At 50.7% G+C, this 27,854-nt stretch overlaps 1 protein-coding gene across 2 annotated transcripts in view; it reads right to left on the bottom strand.

Moving 5' to 3' along the window:
* The window catches only part of tmem108 (transmembrane protein 108), a 90,120-nt gene that overhangs the window by 12,474 nt on the left and 49,792 nt on the right, over positions 1–27,854 (bottom strand). The window contains exon 5 of one of the 2 annotated variants that reach the window (XM_063069385.1): positions 992–1,146. In XM_063069385.1, coding sequence (XP_062925455.1) covers positions 992–1,146 — 155 coding nt within the window. The remainder of the gene's footprint in view (positions 1–991; positions 1,147–27,854) is intronic. The other variant, XM_063069386.1, reaches the window with a different exon arrangement.

The raw sequence follows: 27,854 nt of genomic DNA, 5'->3' as shown, positions 1-27,854 counted from the left end.
CAAGATAGCATAGGTTTAAATCTGAAGCTAACTAACTCAGATTTAGACAGCGGGGGGCAGCTTCTTCATGAAAAAGGTGGTGTGTATTTGGAATGAGCTGCCGTAAATAGTGGTAGATGTAGACACAAGAACATTGTTGAAAATCCATCTAGACTAATACATTGATTGGAGAGTTTTAGAGGTCTATAGGCCATTCATGGGTAGATGGGACAAACCATACTATCCTTTGGCCTTAGCATTCGCATACTTACTGATACTGAATGCAATGTTTCAACGGTAAACCTGACTGACTTCCTCAGGCATAAGTTAGATGGGACTCGCTCACTGGTCAACACAGGCCACTTCGTGTTAGGTTGGATTGCCTGATATCCGGAGTCTAGATATCTTGTAGCAAATGCCTTGCCTGTTGACACCCTTAAGTCGTTTCCATTATCTACAAGGCACAAGTCACGATTGCAATTCCTGCTGAGTTTGGGTCCAACAACTCTGAAGAAGCCGTCACCACTCAAGCCAAAGCAGGCCACTTCATTAGCACACAACAAAATTGACTCCCTCCGTCATTGATGCACTGTCACCATGGTAATGTTTACAGGATGTTGCGCAGTTACTTGTCCACTCCAATAGCACCTCTCTAACCAAAAGGACAAAGAAGGCCTGCAGGTTCCCCTTCAAGTTTCACACAACCTTGAAACTATACCACCAGTCCTTCAGCACCACTGGTTCTAAATCCTGGATGCCTTCCCTATCAGCACCTTCACCAGAAAGACAACAGCAGTTCTAAAACCCAATTCATCCCCATCTTCTCCAGACAATGAACTTTGGCCCTACTGACACTCACACATCCTGTGTAATGTAATGTAATGTAATGTGTAATGTAAGCTTAGGTGACAGGTAAACGATCATTTCCCAGGGAATCAGACTTTAGCTTTTTTTACTATCTCAATGACGAATCAATTACTTAATTCTATCAATTCATTTTAAAAAAAATTACCTCTGATGTTTCAAGGGACTGAATTTCTCTTGGAAGTTCCACAGCATGTCTGTTGAAGTAATCCATGGTAATTGCATTGTTCCAATAACTTAAATTGTTTTCAGGATTTGATGTCTTCCTCTTTTTCTGCATACAGCACACTGTAAGTAAAACTGCTGTCAAGAGAGAGCAGTGTTAATTTTATAAATAAAGAAACACATTGTCTCACGTTGTATTTCAGTGTTTGCTGGACTTGCTTATCAAACAGATTTTATCAGATTATCTGACTAAAATGGTCTCCAGAGGAGCCAATAATACCACTTGCTGGCAAAAAGCCTTAAGAGCATTGAAGGCACTACAACACACACAAAATGCTGGATGAACTCAGCAGGTTAGGCAGATTTCCAGCATCTACAACACACACAAAATGCTGGAGGAACTCAGCAGGTCAGGCAGTTTCTATGGAAATGAACAGATAGTCGACATTTCCCAGTTTGGCAAAAGAATAAATCAAGGAAGGTAGTGCACCCGTGGCTGACAAGAGAAATTAGGGATAGTATCAATTCCAAAGAAGAAGCATACAAATTAGCCAGAGAAAGTGGCTCACCTGAGGACTGGGAGAAATTCAGAGTTCAGCAGAGGAGGACAAAGGGCTTAATTAGGAAGGGGAAAAAAGATTATGAGAGAAAACTGGCAGAGAACATAAAAACTGACTGTAAAAGCTTTTATAGATATGTAAAAAGGAAAAGACTGGTAAAGGCAAATGTAGGTCCCCTACAGACAGAAACAGGTGAATTGATTATGGAGAGCAAGGACATGGCAGACCAATTGAATAATTACTTTGGTTCTGTCTTCACTAAGGAGGATATAAATAATCTTCCAGAAATAGTAGGGGACAGAGGGTCCAGTGAGATGGAGGAACTGAGCGAAATACATGTTAGTAGGGAAGTGGTGTTAGGTAAATTGAAGGGATTGAAGGCAGATAAATCCCCAGGGCCAGATGGTCTGCATCCTAGGGTGCTTAAGGAAGTAGCCCAAGAAATAGTAGATGCATTAGTGATAATTTTTCAAAACTCGTTAGATTCTGGACTAGTTCCTGAGGATTGGAGGGTGGCTAATGTAACCCCACTTTTTAAAAAAGGAGGGAGAGAGAAACCGGGGAATTATAGACTGGTTAGCCTAACATCGGTGGTGGGGAAACTGCTGGAGTCAGTTATCAAGGAGGTGATAACAGCACATTTGGAAAGCGGTGAAATCATCGGACAAAGTCAGCATGGATTTGTGAAAGGAAAATCATGTCTGACGAATCTCATAGAATTTTTTGAGGATGTAACTAGTAGAGTGGATAGGGGAGAACCAGTGGATGTGGTATATTTGGATTTTCAAAAGGCTTTTGACAAGGTCCCACACAGGAGATTAGTGTGCAAACTTAAAGCACATGGTATTGGGGGTAAGGTATTGATGTGAATAGAGAATTGGTTAGCAGACAGGAAGCAAAGAGTGGGAATAAACGGGACCTTTTCAGAATGGCAGGCAGTGACTAGTGGGGTACCGCAAGGCTCAGTGCTGGGACCCCAGTTGGTTACAATATATATTAATGACTTGGATGAGGGAATTAAATGCAGCATCTCCAAGTTTGCGGATGACACGAAGCTGGGCGGCAGTATTAGCTGTGAGGAGGATGCTAAGAGGATGCAGGGTGACTTGGTTAGGTTGGGTGAGTGGGCAAATTCATGGCAGATGCAATTTAATGTGGATAAATGTGAAGTTATCCACTTTGGCGGCAAAAATAGGAAAACAGATTATTATCTGAATGGTGGCCGATTAGGAAAAGGGGAGGTGCAACGAGACCTGGGTGTCATTATACACCAGTCATTGAAAGTGGGCATGCAGGTACAGCAGGCGGTGAAAAAGGCGAATGGTATGCTGGCATTTATAGCAAGAGGATTCGAGTACAGGAGCAGGGAGGTACTACTGCAGTTGTACAAGGCCTTGGTGAGATCACACCTGGAGTATTGTGTGCAGTTTTGGTCCCCTAATCTGAGGAAAGACATCCTTGCCATAGAGGGAGTACAAAGAAGGTTCACCAGATTGATTCCTAGGATGGCAGGACTTTCATATGATGAAAGACTGGATCAACTAGGCTTATACTCTTTGGAATTTAGAAGACTGAGAGGGGATCTTATTGAAACGTATAAAATTCTAAAGGGATTGGACAGGCTAGATGCAGGAAGATTGTTCCCGATGTTGGGGAAGTCCAGAACGAGGGGCCACAGTTTGAGGATAAAGGCGAAGCCTTTTAGGACTGAGATTAGGAAAAACTTCTTCACACAGAGAGTGATGAATCTGTGGAATTCTCTGCCGCAGGAAACAGTTGGGGTCAGTTCATTGGCTATATTTAAGAGGGAGTTATATATGGCCCTTGTGGCTATGGGGATCAGAGGGTGCAGGGTTCTGAGTTGGATGATCAGCCATGATCATAATAAATGGCGGTGCAGGCTCGAAGGGCCAAATGGCCTACTCCTGCCCCTATTTTCTATGTTTTCTATTTTCTATGATGGTGTCTGATGTGGTGATTTTCTCCAGCATTTTGTATGTTGCTTTGGATTTTCAACATCTGCAGATATTTCGTGTTGACGATTTGCTACACCAATATGCTGTTGTTCCCTGCAGTTATTAAACCACTTGTCAATAACTTCATGTTTAAGAAAACATTATTTCATGTCCTGAATAAATAGCAATCATTCCAACAAACTTGCATTGACTGTCTACTGATCCCCATTATCCTGCTTTGATGTTGATTCAAAACCTATACCTTAACTTTATAGAATCTTTAGCAAAATTGGGATTAATAAATACCCCGTAAGCTGCCTCTTTGCCCCTTCCTGAATAAGAATTTTTCTGCACCAACTCCGATAGTCACACCTTGCTATCACGTGTGGGTAAGCGTACACAACGAGGGGAAAAAAAGCGCAGATGGTAAGCCACAACAGCACGTTAGTGCAAAGGGATTTTATTTCGTCCCAAGTGGAAAAAAAAGCAAAAGCTGCCCCAAAGTTATGAAGAAAAAAAAGTATTTGAAAACAGACAAATGGAAACAAACATATATGTACAAAAAATTACAAATATACAAAGCCTTTTATTCGTCAACTGCCAACTCCAACCTCCACACCTTTCCAGCAAAGACAGACTGAGGGTTTAAATCTGCCTCTGCCTGGACTGCAAGGTCCAGGAAATTCTACTGTGGGTCTTGGGCGGGGGGAGCACCTGACCAGACCATAACAATTATTTCAGATGCAGAAATGGAACATTTTAAACAGGGATCCTGACAACTTAACAGTTTACTCCACCACGAATCCCTTAGTTAATCCCATCGATCAGTGTCCACATGCTCAGATAAATATAAAAGAATAATGCCTCCCCATCAGTGGTGTTGCCTGTGTAGGGTGTCGTGGGCCTGCTCCCACTAACCCACGCATGATTTTAGGACGCCCCAAACTGTCCCTCAGGTCTTTTAGGGTTGTTTTGCTGTCTACAAACCGATATAACCAGGTGCGCCGAGATGCAGCTCCTAAGGGACCGTGTTAGGGAACTGGAGCTGCAGCTCGATGACCTTTGTCTGGTCAGGGAGAGTGAGGAGTTGGTAGAGAGGAGTTACAGGCAGGTGGTCACACCGGGGCCACGGGAGTCTGACCAGTGGGTCACGGTTAGGAGGGGGAAGGGGAAGAGTCAGGTAATAGAGAGTACCCTGGAGGCTGTGTCCCTTAACAATAGGTACTCCTGTTTGAGTACTGTTGAGGGGGACAGCTTACCTGGGGGAAGCAACAGTGGCCGTGCCTTCGGCACAGAGTCCGGCGCTGTCGCTCAGAAGGGTAGGGAAAGGAAGAGGAGGGCAGTTGTAATAGGGGACTCGATAGTAAGGGGGTCAGATAGGCGATTCTGTGGACGCAGTCCAGAGACCCGGATGGTAGTTTGCCTCCCTGGTGCCAGGGTCCGGGATATTTCTGATTGTGTCCAAGATATTCTGAAGTGGGAGGGTGAGGAGCCAGAGGTCGTGGTACATATAGGTACCAAAGACATAGGTAGGAAAAGGGAAGAGGTCCTGAAAGGAGAATATAGGGAGTTAGGAAGCGAGTTGAGAAAAAGGACTGCAAAGGTAGTAATCTCGGGATTACTGCCTGTGCCATGCGACAGTGAGAGTAGGAATGCAATGAGGTGGGGGATAAATGTGTGGCTGAGGGATTGGAGCGGGGGGCAGGGATTCAAGTTTTTGGATCATTGGGACCTCTTTTGGCACAGGTGTGACCTGTACAAAAAGGAGGGGTTACACTTGAATCCTACGGGGACCAATATCCTGGCGGGTAGATTTGCGAGGGCTACTGAGGTGACTTTAAACTAGAATGGTTGCGGGGGGGGGGTGGGAATCAAATTAAAGAGACTAGGAGAGAGGAGGTTAGTTCACAACAGGGGGATGGGAACCAGTGCAGAGAGACAGAGGGGTGTAAAATGAGGGTAGAAGCAAAAAGTAGTAAGGTGAAAAGTAAAAGTGGCAGGCTGACAAATCCAGGGCAAAAATCAAAAAGGGCCACTTTTCAACATAATTGTATAAGGGCTAAGAGTGTTGTAAAAGCAAGCCTGAAGGCTTTGTGTGTCAATGCAAGGAGCATTCGTAACAAGGTGGATGAATTAAAAGTGCAGATTGTTATTAATGAATATGATATAGTTGGGATCACAGAGACATGGCTCCAGGGTGACCAAGGATGGGAGCTCAACATTCAGGGATATTCAAAATTCGGGAGGGATAGACATGAAAGAAAAGGAGGTGGGGTAGCATTGCTGGTTAGAGAGGAGATTAACGCAATAGAAAGGAAAGTCATTAGCTGGGAGGATGTGGAATCGATATGGGTAGAGCTGCATAACACTAAGGGGAAGAAAACGCTGGTGGGAGTTGTGTACAGGCCACCTAACAGTAGTAGTGAGGTTGGGGATGGTATTAAACAGGAAATTAGAAATGTGTGCAATAAAGGAACAGCAGTTATAATAGGTGACTTCAATTCACATATAGATTGGGTGAACCAAATTGGTAAGGGTGCTGAGGAAGAGGATTTCTTGGAATGTATGCGGGATGGTTTTTTGAACCAACATGTCAAGGAACCAACTAGAGAGCAGGCTATTCTGGACTGGGTTTTGAGCAATGAGGAAGGGTTAATTAGCAATCTTGTCGTGAGAGGCCCCTTGGGTAAGAGTGACCATAATATGGTGGAATTCTTCATTAAGATGGAGAGTGACATAGTTAATTCAGAAACAAAGGTTCTGAACTTAAAGAAGGGTAACTTTGAAGGTATGAGACATGAATTAGCTAAGATAGACTGGCAAATGACACTTAAAGGGTTGACGGTGGATATGCAATGGCAAGCATTTAAAGATCGCATGGATGAACTACAACAGTTGTTCATTCCAGTTTGGCAAAAGAATAAATCAAGGAAGGTAGTGCACCCGTGGCTGACAAGAGAAATTAGGGATAGTATCAATTCCAAAGAAGAAGCATACAAATTAGCCAGCAAAAATGGCTCACCCGAGGACTGGGAGAAATTCAGAGTCCAGCAGAGGAGGACAAAGGGCTTAATTAGGAAGGGGAAAAAAGATTATGAGAGAAAACTGGGAGGGAACATAAAAACTGACTGTAAAAGCTTTTATAGATATGTGAAAAGAAAAAGATTGGTTAAGACAAATGTAGGTCCCCTACAGACAGAAACAGGTGAATTGATTATGGGGAGCAAGGACATGGCAGACCAATTGAATAACTACTTTGGTTCTGTCTTCACTAAGGAGGACATAAATAATCTTCCAGAAATAGTAGGGGACAGAGGGTCCAGTGAGATAGAGGAACTGAGCGAAATACATGTTAGTAGGGAAGTGGTGTTAAGTAAATTGAAGGGATTAAAGGCAGATAAATCCCCAGGGCCAGATGGTCTGCATCCCAGAGTGCTTAAGGAAGTAGCCCAAGAAATAGTGGATGCATTAGTGATAATTTTTCAAAACTCTTTAGATTCTGGACTAGTTCCTGAGGATTGGAGGGTGGCTAATATAACCCCACTTGTTAAAAAAAGGAGGGAGAGAGAAACCGGGGAATTATAGACCGGTTAGCCTAACATCGGTGGTGGGGAAAATGCCAGAGTCAGTTATCAAAGATGTGAAAGCGGTGAAATCATCGGACAAAGTCAGCATGGATTTGTGAAAGGAAAATTATGTCTGACGAATCTCATAGAATTTTTTGAGGATGTAACTAGTAGAGTGGATAGGGGAGAACCAGTGGATGTGGTATATTTGGATTTTCAAAAGGCTTTTGACAAGGTCCCACACAGGAGATTACTGTGCAAACTTAAAGCACATGGTATTGGGGTATGGTATTGATGTGGATAGAGAATTGGTTGGCAGACAGGAAGCAAAGAGTGGGAATAAACGGGACCTTTTCAGAATGGCAGGCAGTGACTAGTGGGGTACCGCAAGGCTCAGTGCTGGGACCCCAGTTGTTTACAATATATATTAACGACTTAGATGAGGGAATTAAATGCAGCATCTCCAAGTCTGCGGATGACACGAAGCTGGGCGGCAGTGTTAGCTGTGAGGAGGATGCTAAGAGGATGCAGGGTGACTTGGATAGGTTGGGTGAGTGGGCAAATTCATGGCAGATGCAATTTAATGTGGATAAATGTGAAGTTATCCACTTTGGCGGCAAAAACAGGAAAACAGATTATTATCTGAATGGTGGCTGATTAGGAAAAGGGGAGGTGCAACGAGACCTGGGTGTCATTATACACCAGTCATTGAAAGTGGGCATGCAGGTACAGCAGGCGGTGAAAAAGGCGAACGGTATGCTGGCATTTATAGCGAGAGGATTCGAGTACAGGAGCAGGGAGGTACTACTGCTGTTATACAAGGCCTTGGTGAGACCACACCTGGAGTATTGTGTGCAGTTTAAGTCCCCTAATCTGAGGAAAGACATCCTTGCCATAGAGGGAGTACAAAGAAGGTTCACCAGATTGATTCCTGTGATGGCAGGACTTTCATATGATGAAAGACTGAATCGACTAGGCTTATACTCGTTGGAATTTAGGAGATTGAGGGGGGATCTTATTGAAACGTACAAAATCCTAAAGGGATTGGACAGGCTAGATGCAGGAAGATTGTTCCCGATGTTAGGGAAGTCCAGAACGAGGGGTCACAGTTTGAGGATAAAGGGGAAGCCTTTTAGGACCGAGATTAGGAAAAACTTCACACAGAGAGTGGTGAATCTGTGGAATTCTTTGCCACAGGAAATAGTTGTGGCCAGTTCATTGGCTATATTTAAGAGGGAGTTAGATATGGCCCTTGTGGCTACAGGGATCAGGGGGTATGGAGGGAAGGGTGGTACAGGGTTCTGAGTTGGATGATCAGCCATGATCATACTGTATGGCGGTGCAGGCTCGAAGGGCCGAATGGCCTACTGCTGCACCTATTTTCTATGTTTCTATAACAGTGTGAATGAAAATTGATGAAACAGTTTGGAACGCCTATGCTAGAAGTGTTACTTTTATGAGTTATAAACATATTAACTTATTTTTATGAGTTGAGTTATAGACACATTAACTGGAGTATTGTTTTGATTAGCCAAGCTAGCGATTGTTTTGCTGTTGGGGTGTGTAAATGGTGAACTCTCAAGAACTGTAGAATGGGAGGGCAAAGTGTGTGAACTGCTGGGGAAACTAGACCAGGGACAGGACGACGAGGAGATACTCAACCGGGCAAAGGGGCAAGGTTAGGGGGAGAATTAGCATTGCCAGCCTGTTCTGTCAAAGACATGATCAGGATTTGGTGGTGTGAGACTGACCAATTAGAGACCATTGGATAGTATATTATTACTCAATCTGTCTTTAATTAATTGTAAAATACGTATTCTAACAAGTTCTACAGTGAGTTGGTAAACAGGATATGGGAACCAGTCAGATAGCGGATTATTGGAGTTTTTAAAAAACAAATTGAGAAGACCAAACACGGGGAATTCTGCAGATGCTGGAAATTCAAGCAGTCCTGACGAAGGGTCTCGGCCTGAAACGTCGACTGTACCTCTTCCTAGAGATGCTGCCTGGCCTGCTGCATTCACCAGCAACTTTGATGTGTGTTGCTTGAGAAGTCCAAATTCATCTGTCAACAGCTCTGTTTTTCAGCTATCCACACCTTATCTTCCTTTCTTGCATCAACTCACCTATTTGTGCAACCCTAATCTAGCCTCTAGAATTCTAAACTATCCCAAAGCAGTACTGCCTGCACCCCTTTGCTCTGTTCTCTGTAACCCTGTGGCCATTCAATAAAGTTAAAGAGTCACAGAGCTACACAAAATGAAAACTGGCTCTTCAGCCCTGCTGACCGTTAATCTCACCATCTTAGGTCATTCCATTTGCCTGCATTTGGCCCATAGGCCTTTCTCATCTATGTACTTGTCCAAGTGTCTTTCAAAGGTTGTTATTATATTTGACTCTACCACTTCCTCTGGCAGCTCAATCTCTTTAAGTATGAATTATCACCCTTGGGTCCCTTTCAAATCCTTCCCCACTTATTTTAAATCTATGCTTCCTAGTTTTAGATTCCCTTTACCTGTGTAAATTCATCCTGTCTATGTCCTGATGTTGCTCAACCCACTAAATTTCTCCAGCAGTTACACAGACAAGGCATAGAAGGATGCAGTGGTAATTCAGGTAAATGGGAAGAGAGTAGATGGGGGTGGACGTGGTCAGCTGAAGTTTCCATGGTTTACAATGCCGTGACTCTATAACACAGCAATAAATTCTTCTATTAACAGCTATATCCACTAACTGCTGTTGCCTCCCTGAATTTGATATTCGTTATCCAACAGTGCTAAAAATCGAAGGTCACTGGGCCTCATTTATCATTAACCCCACAGTCATTCTAGAATTGCAAAACGCCCTCGAATTTTGGAGCTTATTTTTTTCAGAGCTGCAAAAGGAAAGTTGCTCATTTGACAACAGTCCCAGTCTTATGTGTTTGTTCAACTTTCTGTTGAAGTATCAGTTAGCAGTTCCACAAATGTTGAAGAAAAACAGTCAGCCCTTAACCTTCCCCCTATCATCTTGCAGCTAGCCTCTTTCCCCACCCCACATCTTTTTATCATGGCATCTTTTCCCTTCTTTCTCAGTCCTGATGAAGGGTCTCAACACGAAATGCTGATGGGCCCCTTTTCCATAGATGCTGCCTGACCTGCTGGGTTTGTCCAGCATTTTGTATGCTACTCTGGATTTCCAACATCTGCAGATTTTCTGATGTTTGACATAAAATGTGGTTAAGATACTCATCTGTTTCTTAAAATTCCAGGGCATTGTAAGCATTTTTGTCTGAAGTGAATTCGCAGACTGAGAGAAGGATTAGGCCTCTTGTATTGAAAAACCCTTCTCCTAAATTGACCAGCAGAATAGTCAGAACAGTTCTCCTTTCTGGATTAGCACTTAAGAAATGAAAATTGGTATAAAAGCACACCGATAAGGTCTTATAGAAATACCTGCTTGAGATGATAACAGCATTCGGGTGGCGGGGTGGAGGTAAGTTTCTACCGAAGGAGGTATAAGGCTATCCTTTCCTCCGCTAGCCTGCAGGTCACCCTTGGGCAAGGTATAACACACGTTCAGCAACCCTCCACCCCCCAAAAAGGGTCACTTGAAGCTTTGGGAATGGGTGACGGATGGTTTTATGCACATCACAAGTCCTGGTTGTGTGACCACCGACGATTTCACCTGCCATCAGGTATACAGTAGAAGAGCCTCAGGACTCTTACCACAGGGTTCAATAACAGTTACATCCCTCAACCATATGGCCCTTGAGCAAGAGAGATAACTACACTCACCTGCCCATCCACTGAGATGTTCCCACAGTAAATAAACTCTCTGTCTCATTATTTATATCTGCATTTGCACAGTTTGTTATCTTCTGTACTCTGGGTGACCTTCACTGATCCTGTTATAGTTACTATTTTATAGATTGGCTGAGTATGCCCAATGAAAAATGAACCTCAGGGCTGGTGTAAATGGTGATATACATGTACTCTGACAGTAAATTTACTTTGAACTCTAGTGACTCAACACCACCTCTTCAGCCAAGAAAGCACAGCAGCGCCTACACGTTCAGAAAAGACAGAGGCAAGGAAGGCCCGACTCCACCCCGACCATTCTACCGCAGCACAACTGTATCACCCTCTGTTATGGGAATTGTAGTGGATAGTCAAGACTGCTGAAGACCCTGCAATGGATAGTGAAGACTGCGGAAAACTGTGGCTCCCTCTCCCCGACCCCCACTCAGGACATATATCAGAAAGCCTGCATATACAGTACCTCCAGCATTGTCAAAGACCTCTCCCATCTCTCCCACAATATTTTTGACCTGTCATCAGGCAGAAGATATCATAGCATAAGAATCAGAACTGTAAGACTGGGTAACAACTTTCCCCCGAGGCTATTAGACTTCTTAACGCCTTGCTCACACCCAGCACACACTCTCACCCCGTCTGAGTGACCTGTCACCCTCTCCCGAACTCACGGACACAGTCTCACCCTGTTTGAGTGATCTGTCACCCTCTCCCAAACTCACAGACACAGTCTCAGCCCATCCGGGTGACCTGTCACCCACTCCCGAACTCAGTGACACATTCTCACCCCGTCTGAGTGACCTGTCACCCTCTCCCGAACACAGGGACACACTGTCACCCTGAGTGACCTGTCAACCTCTCCCGAACTCACGGACACACTCTCACCCTGAATGACCAGTCACCCTCTCCCGAACTCACGGAAACACTCTCACCCCGTCTGAGTGACCTGTCACCCTCTCCTGAACTCACGGAAACACTCTCACCCCGTCTGAGTGACCTGTCACCCTCTCCTGAACTCACGGAAACACTCTCACCCCGTCTGAGTGACCTGTCACCCTCTCCCGAACTCACGGAAACACTCTCACCCCGTCTGAGTGACCTGTCACCCTCTCCTGAACTCACGGAAACACTCTCACCCCGTCTGAGTGACCTGTCACCCTCTCCTGAACTCACGGACACACTCTCACCCCGTCTGAGTGACCTGTCACCCTCTCACGAACTCACGGACACACTCTCACCCTCTCCCGAACTCAGTGACACACTCTCACCCCGTCTGAGTGACCTGTCACACTCTCCCGAACTCACGGACACACTCTCACCCTGTTTGAGTGATCTGTCACCCTCTCCCAAACTCACAGACACAGTCTCAGCCCATCCGGGTGACCTGTCACCCACTCCTGAACTCAGTGACACATTCTCACCCCGTCTGAGTGACCTGTCACCCTCTCCCGAACACAGGGACACACTGTCACCCTGAGTGACCTGTCAACCTCTCCCGAACTCACTGACACACTCTCACCCTGAATGACCAGTCACCCTCTCCCGAACTCACGGAAACACTCTCACCCCGTCTGAGTGACCGTCACCCTCTCCTGAACTCACGGAAACACTCTCACCCCGTCTGAGTGACCTGTCACCCTCTCCTGAACTCACGGAAACACTCTCACCCCGTCTGAGTGACCTGTCACCCTCTCCCGAACTCATGAAAACACTCTCACCCCGTCTGAGTGACCTGTCACCCTCTCCTGAACTCACGGAAACACTCTCATCCCGTCTGAGTGACCTGTCACCCTCTCCCGAACTCACGGACACATTGTCACCCTGAATGACCTGTTACCCTCACCCAAACTCACAGACACACTCTCACCCTGTCTGAGTGACCTGTCACCATCTCCCGAACTCAAAGACAGTCTCACCCCATCCAGGTGACCTGTCACCCTCTCCCGAACTCACGGACACACTCTCACACCGTCTGAGTGACCTGTCACACTCTCCCGAACACACGGACACACTGTCACCCTGAGTGACGTGTCACCCTCTCCTGAATTCACGGACACACTCTCATCTTAAATGACCTGTCACCCTATCCCAAACTCACGGACACACTCTCACCTCGTCTGAGTGACCAGTCACCCTCTCCCGAACTCACAGACACACCCTCACCCCGTCTGAGTAACCTGTCACCCTCTCCTAAACTCATAGATACAGTCTCACCCCGTCTGAATAACCTGTCACCCTCTCCCGAACTCAGGGACACACTCTCACCCTGTCTGAGTGACCTGTCACACTCTCCCGAACTCACGGACACACTCTGACCCTGAGTGACCTGTCACCCTCTCTCGAACTCACGGACACACTCTCACCCTCTCCCAAACTAACGGACACACTCTTATCCCGTCTGAGTGACCTGTCAACGTTTCCCAAACTCTCAGACACACTCTCACCTGGTCTGAGTGATCTGTCACCCTCTCCCGAAGTCACGGACACAGTCTCACCCGGTCTGAGTAACCTGTCACCCTCTCCCGAACTGACGGACACACTCTCACCTCGTCTGAGTGACCTGTCACCCTCTCCCGAACTCACAGACACAGTCTCACCCCATCAGGGTGACCTGTCACCCTCTCCCGAACTCACGGACACACTCTCACCCACAGTGAGAGACATGTCCCGCTCTACCTAACTCACGGACACACGCTCACCTTGAGTGACCTGTCACCCTCTCCCGAACTCACGGAAACACTCTCACCCCATCTGAGTGACCTGTCACCCTCTCCAGAAGTCACAGACACACTCTCACCCCATCTGAGTGACCTGTCACCCTCTCCAGAACTCACGAACATACTATTACCCCGTAAGAGTGACCCGTCACCGTTTCCCGAACTCATGCACACACTCTCACCCAGAGTGACCTGTCACCCTCTCCCGAAGTCACAGACATACTCTCACCCCATCTGAGTGACCTGTCACCCTCTCCCGAACTCACGGACACACACTCACCCCGTCTGAGTGACCTGTTACCCTCTCCCGAACTCACGGACACACTCTCACCCCGCCTGAGTGACCTGTAACCCTCCCACGAACTCGCGGACACACTCTCACCCTCTCCTGAACTCACGGACACACCCTCACCGTGTCTGAGTGACCTGTCACGCGCTCCCGAACTCACGGAAACACTCTCACCCAGTCTGAGTGACCCGTTACTCTCTCCTGAACTCACGGACACACTCTCACCGTAAATGACCTGTCACCCTCTCCCGAACTCACGGACACACTCTCATCCCGTCTGAGTTTCCTGTCACCCTCTCCCAAACTCACGGACACACTCTCACCCACAGTGAGAGACATGTCCCGCTCTACCTAACTCACGGACACACGCTCACCTTGAGTGACCTGTCACCCTCTCCCAAACTCACGGACACACTCTCACCCCATCTGAGTGACCTGTCACACTCTCCCGAACTCATGGACACACTCTCACCCCGTAAGAGAGACCTGTCACCGTTTCCCGAACTCATGCACACACTCTCACCCGGAGTGACCTGTCACCCTCTCCTGAACTCACGGACACACTCTCACCCTGAGTGACCTGTTACCGTCTCCTGAACTCACGGACACACTCTCACCCTGAGTGACCTGTCACCCTCTCCCGAACTCACGGACACACTCTCACCCTGTCTGAATGACCTGTCACCCTCTCCCGAACTCACGGACAAACTCTCACCTAGTCTGAGTGACCTGTCACCATCTCCCGAACTCAAAGACACAATCTCACCCGATCCGGGTGACCTGTCACCCTCTCCCGAACTCACGGACACAGTCTCACACCGTCTGAGTGACCTGTCACTCTCTCCCGAACACACGGACACACTGTCACTCTGAGTGACGTGTCACCCTCTCCCGAACTCACGGACACACTGTCACCCTGTCTGAGTGACCAGTCACCCTCTCCCGAACTCACGGACACACACTCACCCCGTCTGAGTGGCCTGTTACCCTCTCCCGAACTCACGGACACACTCTCACCCCGTCTGAGTGACCTGTCACCCTCTCCCGAACTCACGGAAACACTCTCACCCCATCTGAGTGACCTGTCACCCTCTCCCGAACTCACAGACACACTCTCACCTTGAATAACCTGTCACACTCTCCCGAACTCACGGACACACTCTGACCCTGAGTGATCTGTCACCCTCTCCCAAACTAACGGACACACTCTCATCCCGTCTGAGTGACCTGTCAACGTTTCCCAAACTCTCAGATACACTCTCACCTGGTCTGAGTGACCTGTCACCCTTTCCCGAAGTAACGGACACAGTCTCACCCCATCTTAGTGACCTGTCACCCACTCCTGAACTCACGGAAACACTCTCACTCTGAGTGAACTGTCACCCTCTCCCGAACTCACAGACCCAGTCTCACCCCATCCGGGTGAACTGTCGCCATCTCCCGAACTCACGGACACACTCTCACCCCACCTGAGTCACCTGTCACCCTGTACCGAACTCACGGACACACTCTCACCCCGTAAGAGTGACCTGTCACCATCTCCCGAACTCACGGACACACTCTCACCCTAGAGTGACCTGTCACCCTGTACCGAACTCACGGACACACTCTCATCCCGAGTGACCTGTCACCCTGTACCGAACTCACGGACACACTCTCACCTTGAGTGACCTGTCACCCTCTCCCGAACTCACGTATACACTCTCACCCCGTCTGAGTGACCTGTCACCCTCTCGCGAACTCACGGACACACTCTCACCTTGAATAACCTGTCACGCTCTCCCAAACTCACGGACACACTCTCACCCTGAGTGACCTGTCACCCTCTCCTAAACTCAGAGACACACTCTCATCCCGTCTGAGGGACCTGCCACCCTCTCCCGAACTCACAGACACACTCTCACCCCGTCTTAGTGACCTGTCACCATCTCCCAAAGTCACGGACGCACTCTCACCCCATATGAGTGACCTGTCAACGTCTCCCAATCTCATGCACACACTCTCACCCTGAGTGACCTGTTACCCACTCCCAAACTCACGGACACACTCTCACCCTGAATGACCTGTCACCCTGTACCGAACTCAAGGACACACTCTCACCCTGAGTGACCTGTTACCCTCTCCCGAACTCACGGACGCACTCTCATCCCGTCTGAGTGACCTGTCAACGTTTCCCAAACTCTCGGACACATTCTCACCTCGTCTGAGTGACCTGTCACCCTCTCCCGAACTCACGGACACAGTTTCACCTTGTCTGAGTGACCTGTCACCCTCTCCCGAACTAACAGACACAGTCTCACCCTTAATGACCAGTCACCCTCTCTTAAACTCACAGACACACTCTCACCCCATCTGAGTGACCTGTCACCCTATCCCGAACTCACGGACACACTCTCACCCTAAGTGACCTGTCACCCCCTCCAGAACTCACGGACACACTCTCACCCTGAGTGACCTGTCACCCTCTCCCGAACTCACGGACGCACTCTCATCCCGTCTGAGTGACCTGTCAACGTTTCCCAAACTCTCGGACACATTCTCACCTCGTCTGAGTGACCTGTCACCCTCTCCCGAAGTCACGGACACAGTCTCACCCGGTCTGAGTAACCTGTCACCCTCTCCCGAACTCACAGACACAGTTTCACCCCATCAGGGTGACCTGTCACCCTCTCCCGAACTCACGGACACACTCTCACCCACAGTGAGAGACATGTCCCGCTCTACCTAACTCACGGACACACGCTCACCCTGAGTGACCTGTAACCCTCTCCCGAACTCACGGATACACTGTCACCCTGAGTGACGTGTCACCCTCTCCTGAATTCACGGACACACTCTCATCTTAAATGACCTGTCACCCTATCCCAAACTCACGGACACACTCTCACCTCGTCTGAGTGACCAGTCACCCTCTCCCGAACTCACAGACACACCCTCACCCCGTCTGAGTAACCTGTCACCCTCTCCTAAACTCATAGATACAGTCTCACCCCGTCTGAATAACCTGTCACCCTCTCCCGAACTCAGGGACACACTCTCACCCTGTCTGAGTGACCTGTCACACTCTCCCGAACTCACGGACACACTCTGACCCTGAGTGACCTGTCACCCTCTCTCGAACTCACGGACACACTCTCACCCTCTCCCAAACTAACGGACACACTCTTATCCCGTCTGAGTGACCTGTCAACGTTTCCCAAACTCTCAGACACACTCTCACCTGGTCTGAGTGATCTGTCACCCTCTCCCGAAGTCACGGACACAGTCTCACCCGGTCTGAGTAACCTGTCACCCTCTCCCGAACTGACGGACACACTCTCACCTCGTCTGAGTGACCTGTCACCCTCTCCCGAACTCACAGACACAGTCTCACCCCATCAGGGTGACCTGTCACCCTCTCCCGAACTCACGGACACACTCTCACCCACAGTGAGAGACATGTCCCGCTCTACCTAACTCACGGACACACGCTCACCCTGAGTGACCTGTAACCCTCTCCCGAACTCACGGATACACTCTCACCCCGCCTGAGCAACCTGCCACCCTCTCCCGACCCCACGGACACACTCTCACCCCGTCTGAGTGACCTGTCACCCGAACTCACATATACACTCTCACCCCGTCTGATTGACCTGTCACCCTCCCGTGAACTCACGGACACACTCTGACCCGGAGTGACCTGTCACCCTCTCCCGAACTCACGGACAAACTCTCACCCTGAATGACCTATCACCTTCTCCTGAACTCACGGACACATCTCACCCCATCTGAGTGACCTGTCACCCACTCCTGAACTCACGGAAACACTCTCACCCTGAGTGAACTGTCACCCTCTCCCGATCTCACAGACCCAGTCTCACCCCATCCGGGTGAACTGTCACCATCTCCCAAACTCACGGACACACTCTGACCCTGAGTGACCTGTCACCCTCTCCCGAACTCACGGACACACTCTGACCCTGAGTGACCTGTCACACTCTCCCGAACTCACGGACACACTCTCACCCCGTCTGAGTGACCTGTCACCCTCTTCCGAACTTTGGACACAATCTCACCCTGAGTGACCTGTCACCCTCTCACGAACTCACGGATACACTGTCACCCTCTCCTGAACTCTCAGACTCACTCTCACCCCATCTAAATGACCCATCACCCTATCCCGAACTGACGGACACACACTCATCCCGTTTGAGTGACCTGTCAACGTTTCCCAAACTCTCGGACACACTCTCACCTCATCTGAGTGACCTGTCACCCTCTCCTGAACTCACGAACACAATCTGACCCTGAGTGTCCTGTCACCCTCTGCCGAACCACGGACACACTCTCACCTTGAACAACCTGTCACCCTCTCCCAAACTCACGGACACACTCTCACCCCATCTGAGTGGCCTGGCACCCTCTCTTAAACTCACAGGCACACTCTCACCCCATCTGAGTCACCTGTCACCCTCTCCCGAACACATGGACACAGTCTCACCCCATCTGGGTGACCTGTAACCCTCTCCCAAAGTCACGGACACACCATCTGAGTGACCTGTCACCCTTCCCAAACACACGGACACACTGTCACCCTGAGTGACCTGTCACCCTCCCAGAACTCACGGACACAGTCTCACCCAATCCAGGTGACCTGTCAGCCTTTCCCGAACTCACGGCCACAATCTCACCCCGTCTGAGTGACCTGTCACCCTATCGCGAACTCACGGACACACTCTCACCCTGAGTGACTTGTCACCATCTCCCGAATACACGGACACACTCTCACCCTGAGTGATCTGTCACCCTCTCCCGAACTCACGGACACACTCTCACTCTGAGTGACCTGTCACCCTCTCCCGAACTCACGGACACACTCTCACCCTGAGTGACTTGTCACCATCTCCCGAATACACGGACACACTCTCACCCTGAGTGACCTGTCACCCAGTACCGAACTCACGGACACACTCTCATCCTGAGTGACCTGTCACCCTGTACCGAGCTCACGGACGCACTCTCACCCTGAGTGACCTGTCACCCTCTCCCGAACTCACGTATACACTCTCACCCCATCTGAGTGAACTGTCACCCTCTCGCGAACTCACGGACACACTCTAACCTTGAATAACCTGTCACGCTCTCCCAAACTCACAGACACACTCTCACCCTGAGTGACCTGTCACCCTCTCCTAAACTCAGAGACACACTCTCATCCCGTCTGAGGGACCTGTCACCCTCTCCAGAACTCACGGACACACTCTCAACCTATCTGAGTGACCTGTCACCCTCTTCCGAACTCACAGATACACTCTTACCCCGTCTTAGTGACCTGTCACCATCTCCCAAACTCACGGACGCACTCTCACCCCGTCTTAGTGACCTGTCACCATCTCCCAAACTCACGGACGCACTCTCACCCCGTATGAGTGACCTGTCAACGTCTCCCAATCTCATGCACACACTCTCACCCTGAGTGACCTGTCACCCACTCCCAAACTCACGTACACACTCTCACCCTGAATGACCTGTCACCCTGTACCGAACTCAAGGACACACTCTCACCCTGAGTGACCTGTTACCCTTTCCCGAACTCACGGACGCACTCTCATCCCGTCTGAGTGACCTGTCACCCTCTCCCGAACTCACGGACACAGTTTCACCTTGTCTGAGTGACCTGTCACCCTCTCCCGAACTAACAGACACAGTCTCACCCTTAATGACCAGTCACCCTCTCTTAAACTCACAGACACACTCTCACCCCATCTGAGTGACCTGTCACCCTATCCCGAACTCACGGACACACTCTCACCCTGAGTGACCTGTCACCCCCTCCAGAACTCACGGACACACTCTCACCCTGAGTGACCTGTCACCCTCTCCCGAACTCACGGACACACTCTCATCCTGAGTGACCTGTCACCCTGTACCGAACTCACGGACACACTCTCACCCTTGAGTGACATGTCACCCTCTCCCGAACTCACGTATACACTCTCACCCCGTCTGAGTGACCTGTCACCCTCTCGCGAACTCATGGACACACTCTCACCTTGAATAACCTGTCACGCTCTCCCAAACTCACGGACACACTCTCACCCTGAGTGACCTGTCACCCTCTCCTAAACTCAGAGACACACTCTCATCCCGTCTGAGGGACCTGCCACCCTCTCCCGAACTCACAGACACACTCTCACCCCGTCTTAGTGACCTGTCACCATCTCCCAAAGTCACGGACGCACTCTCACCCCATATGAGTGACCTGTCAACGTCTCCCAATCTCATGCACACATTCTCACCCTGAGTGACCTGTTACCCACTCCCAAACTCACGGACACACTCTCACCCTGAATGACCTGTCACCCTGTACCGAACTCAAGGACACACTCTCACCCTGAGTGACCTGTTACCCTCTCCCGAACTCACGGACGCACTCTCATCCCGTCTGAGTGACCTGTCAACGTTTCCCAAACTCTCGGACACATTCTCACCTCGTCTGAGTGACCTGTCACCCTCTCCCGAAGTCACGGACACAGTCTCACCCGGTCTGAGTAACCTGTCACCCTCTCCCGAACTGACGGACACACTCTCACCTCGTCTGAGTGACCTGTCACCCTCTCCCGAACTCACAGACACAGTTTCACCCCATCAGGGTGACCTGTCACCCTCTCCCGAACTCACGGACACACTCTCACCCACAGTGAGAGACATGTCCCGCTCTACCTAACTCACGGACACACGCTCACCCTGAGTGACCTGTAACCCTCTCCCGAACTCACGGATACACTGTCACCCTGAGTGACGTGTCACCCTCTCCTGAATTCACGGACACACTCTCATCTTAAATGACCTGTCACCCTATCCCAAACTCACGGACACACTCTCACCTCGTCTGAGTGACCAGTCACCCTCTCCCGAACTCACAGACACACCCTCACCCCGTCTGAGTAACCTGTCACCCTCTCCTAAACTCATAGATACAGTCTCACCCCGTCTGAATAACCTGTCACCCTCTCCCGAACTCAGGGACACACTCTCACCCTGTCTGAGTGACCTGTCACACTCTCCCGAACTCACGGACACACTCTGACCCTGAGTGACCTGTCACCCTCTCTCGAACTCACGGACACACTCTCACCCTCTCCCAAACTAACGGACACACTCTTATCCCGTCTGAGTGACCTGTCAACGTTTCCCAAACTCTCAGACACACTCTCACCTGGTCTGAGTGATCTGTCACCCTCTCCCGAAGTCACGGACACAGTCTCACCCGGTCTGAGTAACCTGTCACCCTCTCCCGAACTGACGGACACACTCTCACCTCGTCTGAGTGACCTGTCACCCTCTCCCGAACTCACAGACACAGTCTCACCCCATCAGGGTGACCTGTCACCCTCTCCCGAACTCACGGACACACTCTCACCCACAGTGAGAGACATGTCCCGCTCTACCTAACTCACGGACACACGCTCACCCTGAGTGACCTGTAACCCTCTCCCGAACTCACGGATACACTCTCACCCCGCCTGAGCAACCTGCCACCCTCTCCCGACCCCACGGACACACTCTCACCCCGTCTGAGTGACCTGTCACCCGAACTCACATATACACTCTCACCCCGTCTGATTGACCTGTCACCCTCCCGTGAACTCACGGACACACTCTGACCCGGAGTGACCTGTCACCCTCTCCCGAACTCACGGACAAACTCTCACCCTGAATGACCTATCACCTTCTCCTGAACTCACGGACACATCTCACCCCATCTGAGTGACCTGTCACCCACTCCTGAACTCACGGAAACACTCTCACCCTGAGTGAACTGTCACCCTCTCCCGATCTCACAGACCCAGTCTCACCCCATCCGGGTGAACTGTCACCATCTCCCAAACTCACGGACACACTCTGACCCTGAGTGACCTGTCACCCTCTCCCGAACTCACGGACACACTCTGACCCTGAGTGACCTGTCACCCTCTCCCGAACTCACGGACACACTCTCACCCCGTCTGAGTGACCTGTCACCCTCTTCCGAACTTTGGACACAATCTCACCCTGAGTGACCTGTCACCCTCTCACGAACTCACGGATACACTGTCACCCTCTCCTGAACTCGCAGACTCACTCTCACCGCATCTAAATGAACCGTCACCCTATCCCGAACTGATGGACACACACTCATCCCATTTGAGTGACCTGTGAACGTTTCCCAAACTCTCGGACGCACTCTCAACTCGTCTGAGTGACCTGTCACCCTTTCCTGAATTCACGAACACAATCTGACCCTGAGTGTCCTGTCACCCTCTGCCGAACCACGGACACACTCTCACCTTGAACAACCTGTCACCCTCTCCCAAACTCACGGACACACTCTCACCCCATCTGAGTGGCCTGGCACCCTCTCTTAAACTCACAGGCACACTCTCACCCCATCTGAGTCACCTGTCACCCTCTCCCGAACACATGGACACAGTCTCACCCCATCTGGGTGACCTGTAACCCTCTCCCAAAGTCACGGACACACCATCTGAGTGACCTGTCACCCTTCCCAAACACACGGACACACTGTCACCCTGAGTGACCTGTCACCCTCCCAGAACTCACGGACACAGTCTCACCCAATCCAGGTGACCTGTCAGCCTTTCCCGAACTCACGGCCACACTCTCACCCCGTCTGAGTGACCTGTCACCCTATCCGAACTCACGGACACACTCTCACCCTGAGTGACTTGTCACCATCTCCCGAATACACGGACACACTCTCACCCTGAGTGACCTGTCACCCTCTCCCGAACTCACGGACACACTCTCACTCTGAGTGACCTGTCACCCTCTCCCGAACTCACGAACACACTCTCACCCTGAGTGACTTGTCACCATCTCCCGAATACACGGACACACTCTCACCCTGAGTGACCTGTCACCCAGTACCGAACTCACGGACACACTCTCATCCTGAGTGACCTGTCACCCTGTACCGAGCTCACGGACGCACTCTCACCCTGAGTGACCTGTCACCCTCTCCCGAACTCACGTATACACTCTCACCCCATCTGAGTGACCTGTCACCCTCTCGCGAACTCACGGACACACTCTAACCTTGAATAACCTGTCACGCTCTCCCAAACTCACGGACACACTCTCACCCTGAGTGACCTGTCACCCTCTCCTAAACTCAGAGACACACTCTCATCCCGTCTGAGGGACCTGTCACCCTCTCCCGAACTCACGGACACACTCTCAACCTATCTGAGTGACCTGTCACCCTCTTCCGAACTCACAGATACACTCTTACCCCGTCTTAGTGACCTGTCACCATCTCCCAAACTCACGGACGCACTCTCACCCCGTCTTAGTGACCTGTCACCATCTCCCAAACTCACGGACGCACTCTCACCCCGTATGAGTGACCTGTCAACGTCTCCCAATCTCATGCACACACTCTCACCCTGAGTGATCTGTCACCCACTCCCAAACTCACGTACACACTCTCACCCTGAATGATCTGTCACCCTGTACCGAACTCAAGGACACACTCTCACCCTGAGTGACCTGTTACCCTTTCCCGAACTCACGGACGCACTCTCATCCCGTCTGAGTGACCTGTCACCCTCTCCCGAACTCACGGACACAGTTTCACCTTGTCTGAGTGACCTGTCACCCTCTCCCGAACTAACAGACACAGTCTCACCCTTAATGACCAGTCACCCTCTCTTAAACTCACAGACACACTCTCACCCCATCTGAGTGACCTGTCACCCTATCCCGAACTCACGGACACACTCTCACCCTAAGTGACCTGTCACCCCCTCCAGAACTCACGGACACACTCTCACCCTGAGTGACCTGTCACCCTCTCCCGAACTCACGGACACACTCTCATCCTGAGTGACCTGTCACCCTGTACCGAACTCACGGACACACCTTCACCCTTGAGTGACCTGTCACCCTCTCCCGAACTCACGTATACACTCTCACCCCGTCTGAGTGACCTGTTACCCTCTCGCGAACTCACGGACACACTCTCACCTTGAATAACCTGTCACGCTCTCCCAAACTCACGGACACACTCCCACCCTGAGTGACCTGTCACCCTCTCCTAAACTCAGAGACACACTCTCATCCCGTCTGAGGGACCTGTCACCCTCTCCCGAACTCACAGACACACTCTTACCCCGTCTGAGTGACCTGTCACCCTCTCCCGAACTTCGGACACACTCTCACCCCATATGAGTGACCTGTCAACGTCTCCCAATCTCATGCACACACTCTCACCCTGAGTGACCTGTTACCCACTCCCAAACTCACAGACACACTCTCACCCTGAATGACCTGTCACCCTGTACTGAACTCAAGGACACACTCTCACCCTGAGTGACCTGTTACCCTCTCCCGAACTCACGGACGCACTCTCATCCCGTCTGAGTGACCTGTCAACGTTTCCCAAACTCTCGGACACATTCTCACCTTGTCTGAGTGACCTGTCACCCTCTCCCGAACTAACAGACAAAGTCTCACCCTTAATGAACAGTCACCCTCTCTTAAACTCACAGACACACTCTCACCCCATCTGAGTGACCTGTCACCCTATCCCGAACTCACGGACACACTCTCACTCTGAGTGACCTGTCACCCTCTCCTGAACTCACGGACACACTCTCACCCTGAGTGACTTGTCACCATCTCCCGAATACACGGACACACTCTCACCCTGAGTGACCTGTCACCCAGTACCGAACTCACGGACACACTCTCACCCTGAGTGACCTGTCACCCTCTCCCGAACTCACGTATACACTCTCACCCCATCTGAGTGACCTGTCACCCTCTCGCGAACTCACGGACACACTCTAACCTTGAATAACCTGTCACGCTCTCCCAAACTCACGGACACACTCTCACCCTGAGTGACCTGTCACCCTCTCCTAAACTCAGAGACACACTCTCATCCCGTCTGAGGGACCTGTCACCCTCTCCCGAACTCACGGACACACTCTCAACCTATCTGAGTGACCTGTCACCCTCTTCCGAACTCACAGATACACTCTTACCCCGTCTTAGTGACCTGTCACCATCTCCCAAACTCACGGACGCACTCTCACCCCGTCTGAGTGACCTGTCACCCTCTCCCGAACTCACGGACACACTCTCTCGCCGTATGAGTGACCTGTCAACGTCTCCCAATCTTATGCACACACTCTCACCCTGAGTGACCTGTCACCCACTCCCAAACTCACGTACACACTCTCACCCTGAATGACCTGTCACCCTGTACCGAACTCAAGGACACACTCTCACCCTGAGTGACCTGTCACCCTCTCCCGAACTCACGGACACACTCTCATCCCGTCTGAGTGACCTGTCACCCTCTCCCGAACTCACGGACACAGTTTCACCTTGTCTGAGTGACCTGTCACCCTCTCCCGAACTAACAGACACAGTCTCACCCTTAATGACCAGTCACCCTCTCTTAAACTCACAGACACACTCTCACCCCATCTGAGTGACCTGTCACCCTCTCCCGAACTCACGGACACACTCTCACCTCCTCTGAGTGACCTGTCACCCTCTCCCGAACTCACGGACACACTCTCACCCCCTCTGAGTGACCTGTCACCCTCTCCCGAACTCACGGACACACTCTCATCCTGAGTGACCTGTCACCCTCTCACGAACTCACGGATACACTGTCACCCTCTCCTGAACTCGCAGACTCACTCTCACCGCATCTAAATGAACCGTCACCCTATCCCGAACTGATGGACACACACTAATCCCATTTGAGTGACCTGTGAACGTTTCCCAAACTCTCGGACGCACTCTCAACTCGTCTGAGTGACCTGTCACCCTTTCCTGAATTCACGAACACAATCTGACCCTGAGTGTCCTGTCACCCTCTGCCGAACCACGGACACACTCTCACCTTGAACAACCTGTCACCCTCTCCCAAACTCACGGACACACTCTCACCCCATCTGAGTGGCCTGGCACCCTCTCTTAAACTCACAGGCACACTCTCACCCCATCTGAGTGACCTGTCACCCTCTCCCGAACACATGGACACAGTCTCACCCCATCTGGGTGACCTGTAACCCTCTCCCAAAGTCACGGACACACCATCTGAGTGACCTGTCACCCTTCCCAAACACACGGACACACTGTCACCCTGAGTGACCTGTCACCCAGTACCGAACTCACGGACACACTCTCACCCTGAGTGACCTGTCACCCAGTCCCGAACTCACGGACACACTCTCATCCTGAGTGACCTGTCACCCTGTACCGAACTCACGGACACACTCTCACCCTGAGTGACCTGTCACCCTCTCCCGAACTCACGTATACACTCTCACCCCATCTGAGTGACCTGTCACCCTCTCGCGAACTCACGGACACACTCTAACCTTGAATAACCTGTCACGCTCTCCCAAACTCACGGACACACTCTCACCCTGAGTGACCTGTCACCCTCTCCTAAACTCAGAGACACACTCTCATCCCGTCTGAGGGACCTGTCACCCTCTCCCGAACTCACGGACACACTCTCAACCTATCTGAGTGACCTGTCACCCTCTCCCGAACTCACAGACACACTCTTACCCCGTCTTAGTGACCTGTCACCATCTCCCAAACTCACGGACGCACTCTCACCCCGTCTTAGTGACCTGTCACCATCTCCCAAACTCACGGACGCACTCTCACCCCGTATGAGTGACCTGTCAACGTCTCCCAATCTCATGCACACACTCTCACCCTGAGTGATCTGTCACCCACTCCCAAACTCACGTACACACTCTCACCCTGAATGATCTGTCACCCTGTACCGAACTCAAGGACACACTGTCACCCTGAGTGACCTGTCACCCTCTCCCGAACTCACGGACACACTCTCAGCCCGTCTGAGTGACCTGTCACCCTCTCCCGAACTCACGGACACACTCTCACCTTGTCTGAGTGACCTGTCACCCTCTCCCGAACTAACAGACACAGTCTCACCCTTAATGACCAGTCACCCTCTCTTAAACTCACAGACACACTCTCACCCCATCTGAGTGACCTGTCACCCTCTCCCGAACTCACGGACACACTCTCACCCTGAGTGACCTGTCACCCTCTCCAAAACTCACGGACACACTCTCACCCCGTCTGAGTGACCTGTCACCCTCTCCCGAACTCACGGACACACTCTCACCCTGAGTGACCTGTCACCCTCTCCCGAACTCACGGACACACCTTCACCCTCTGAGTGACCTGTCACCCTCTCCCGAACTCACGGACGCACTCTCATCCCGTCTGAGTGACCTGTCAACCTCTCCCAAACTCACGGACACATTCTCACCTCGTCTGAGTGACCTGTCACCCTCTCCCGAACTAACAGACAAAGTCTCACCCTTAATGAACAGTCACCCTCTCTTAAACTCACAGACACACTCTCACCCCATCTGAGTGACCTGTCACCCTATCCCGAACTCACGGACACACTCTCACCCCATCTGAGTGACCTGTCACCCTCTCCTGAACTCATGGACACACTCTCAGCCCGTCTGAGTGACCTGTCACCCTCTCCCGAACACACGGACACACTCTCACCCTGAGTGACCTGTCACCCTCTACCGAACTCACGGACACACTCTCACCCTGAGTGACCTGTCACCCTCTCCCGAACTCACGTATACACTCTCACCCCATCTGAGTGACCTGTCACCCTCTCGCGAACTCACGGACACACTCTAACCTTGAATAACCTGTCACGCTCTCCCAAACTCACGGACACACTCTCACCCTGAGTGACCTGTCACCCTCTCCTAAACTCAGAGACACACTCTCATCCCGTCTGAGGGACCTGTCACCCTCTCCCGAACTCACGGACACACTCTCAACCTATCTGAGTGACCTGTCACCCTCTTCCGAACTCACAGATACACTCTTACCCCGTCTTAGTGACCTGTCACCATCTCCCAAACTCACGGACGCACTCTCACCCCG

The sequence above is a fragment of the Mobula hypostoma genome, chromosome 17, assembly GCF_963921235.1.
Source record: "Mobula hypostoma chromosome 17, sMobHyp1.1, whole genome shotgun sequence".
Taxonomy (NCBI): domain Eukaryota; kingdom Metazoa; phylum Chordata; class Chondrichthyes; order Myliobatiformes; family Myliobatidae; genus Mobula; species Mobula hypostoma.
This window is presented reverse-complemented; position numbering and strand designations above follow the sequence as displayed.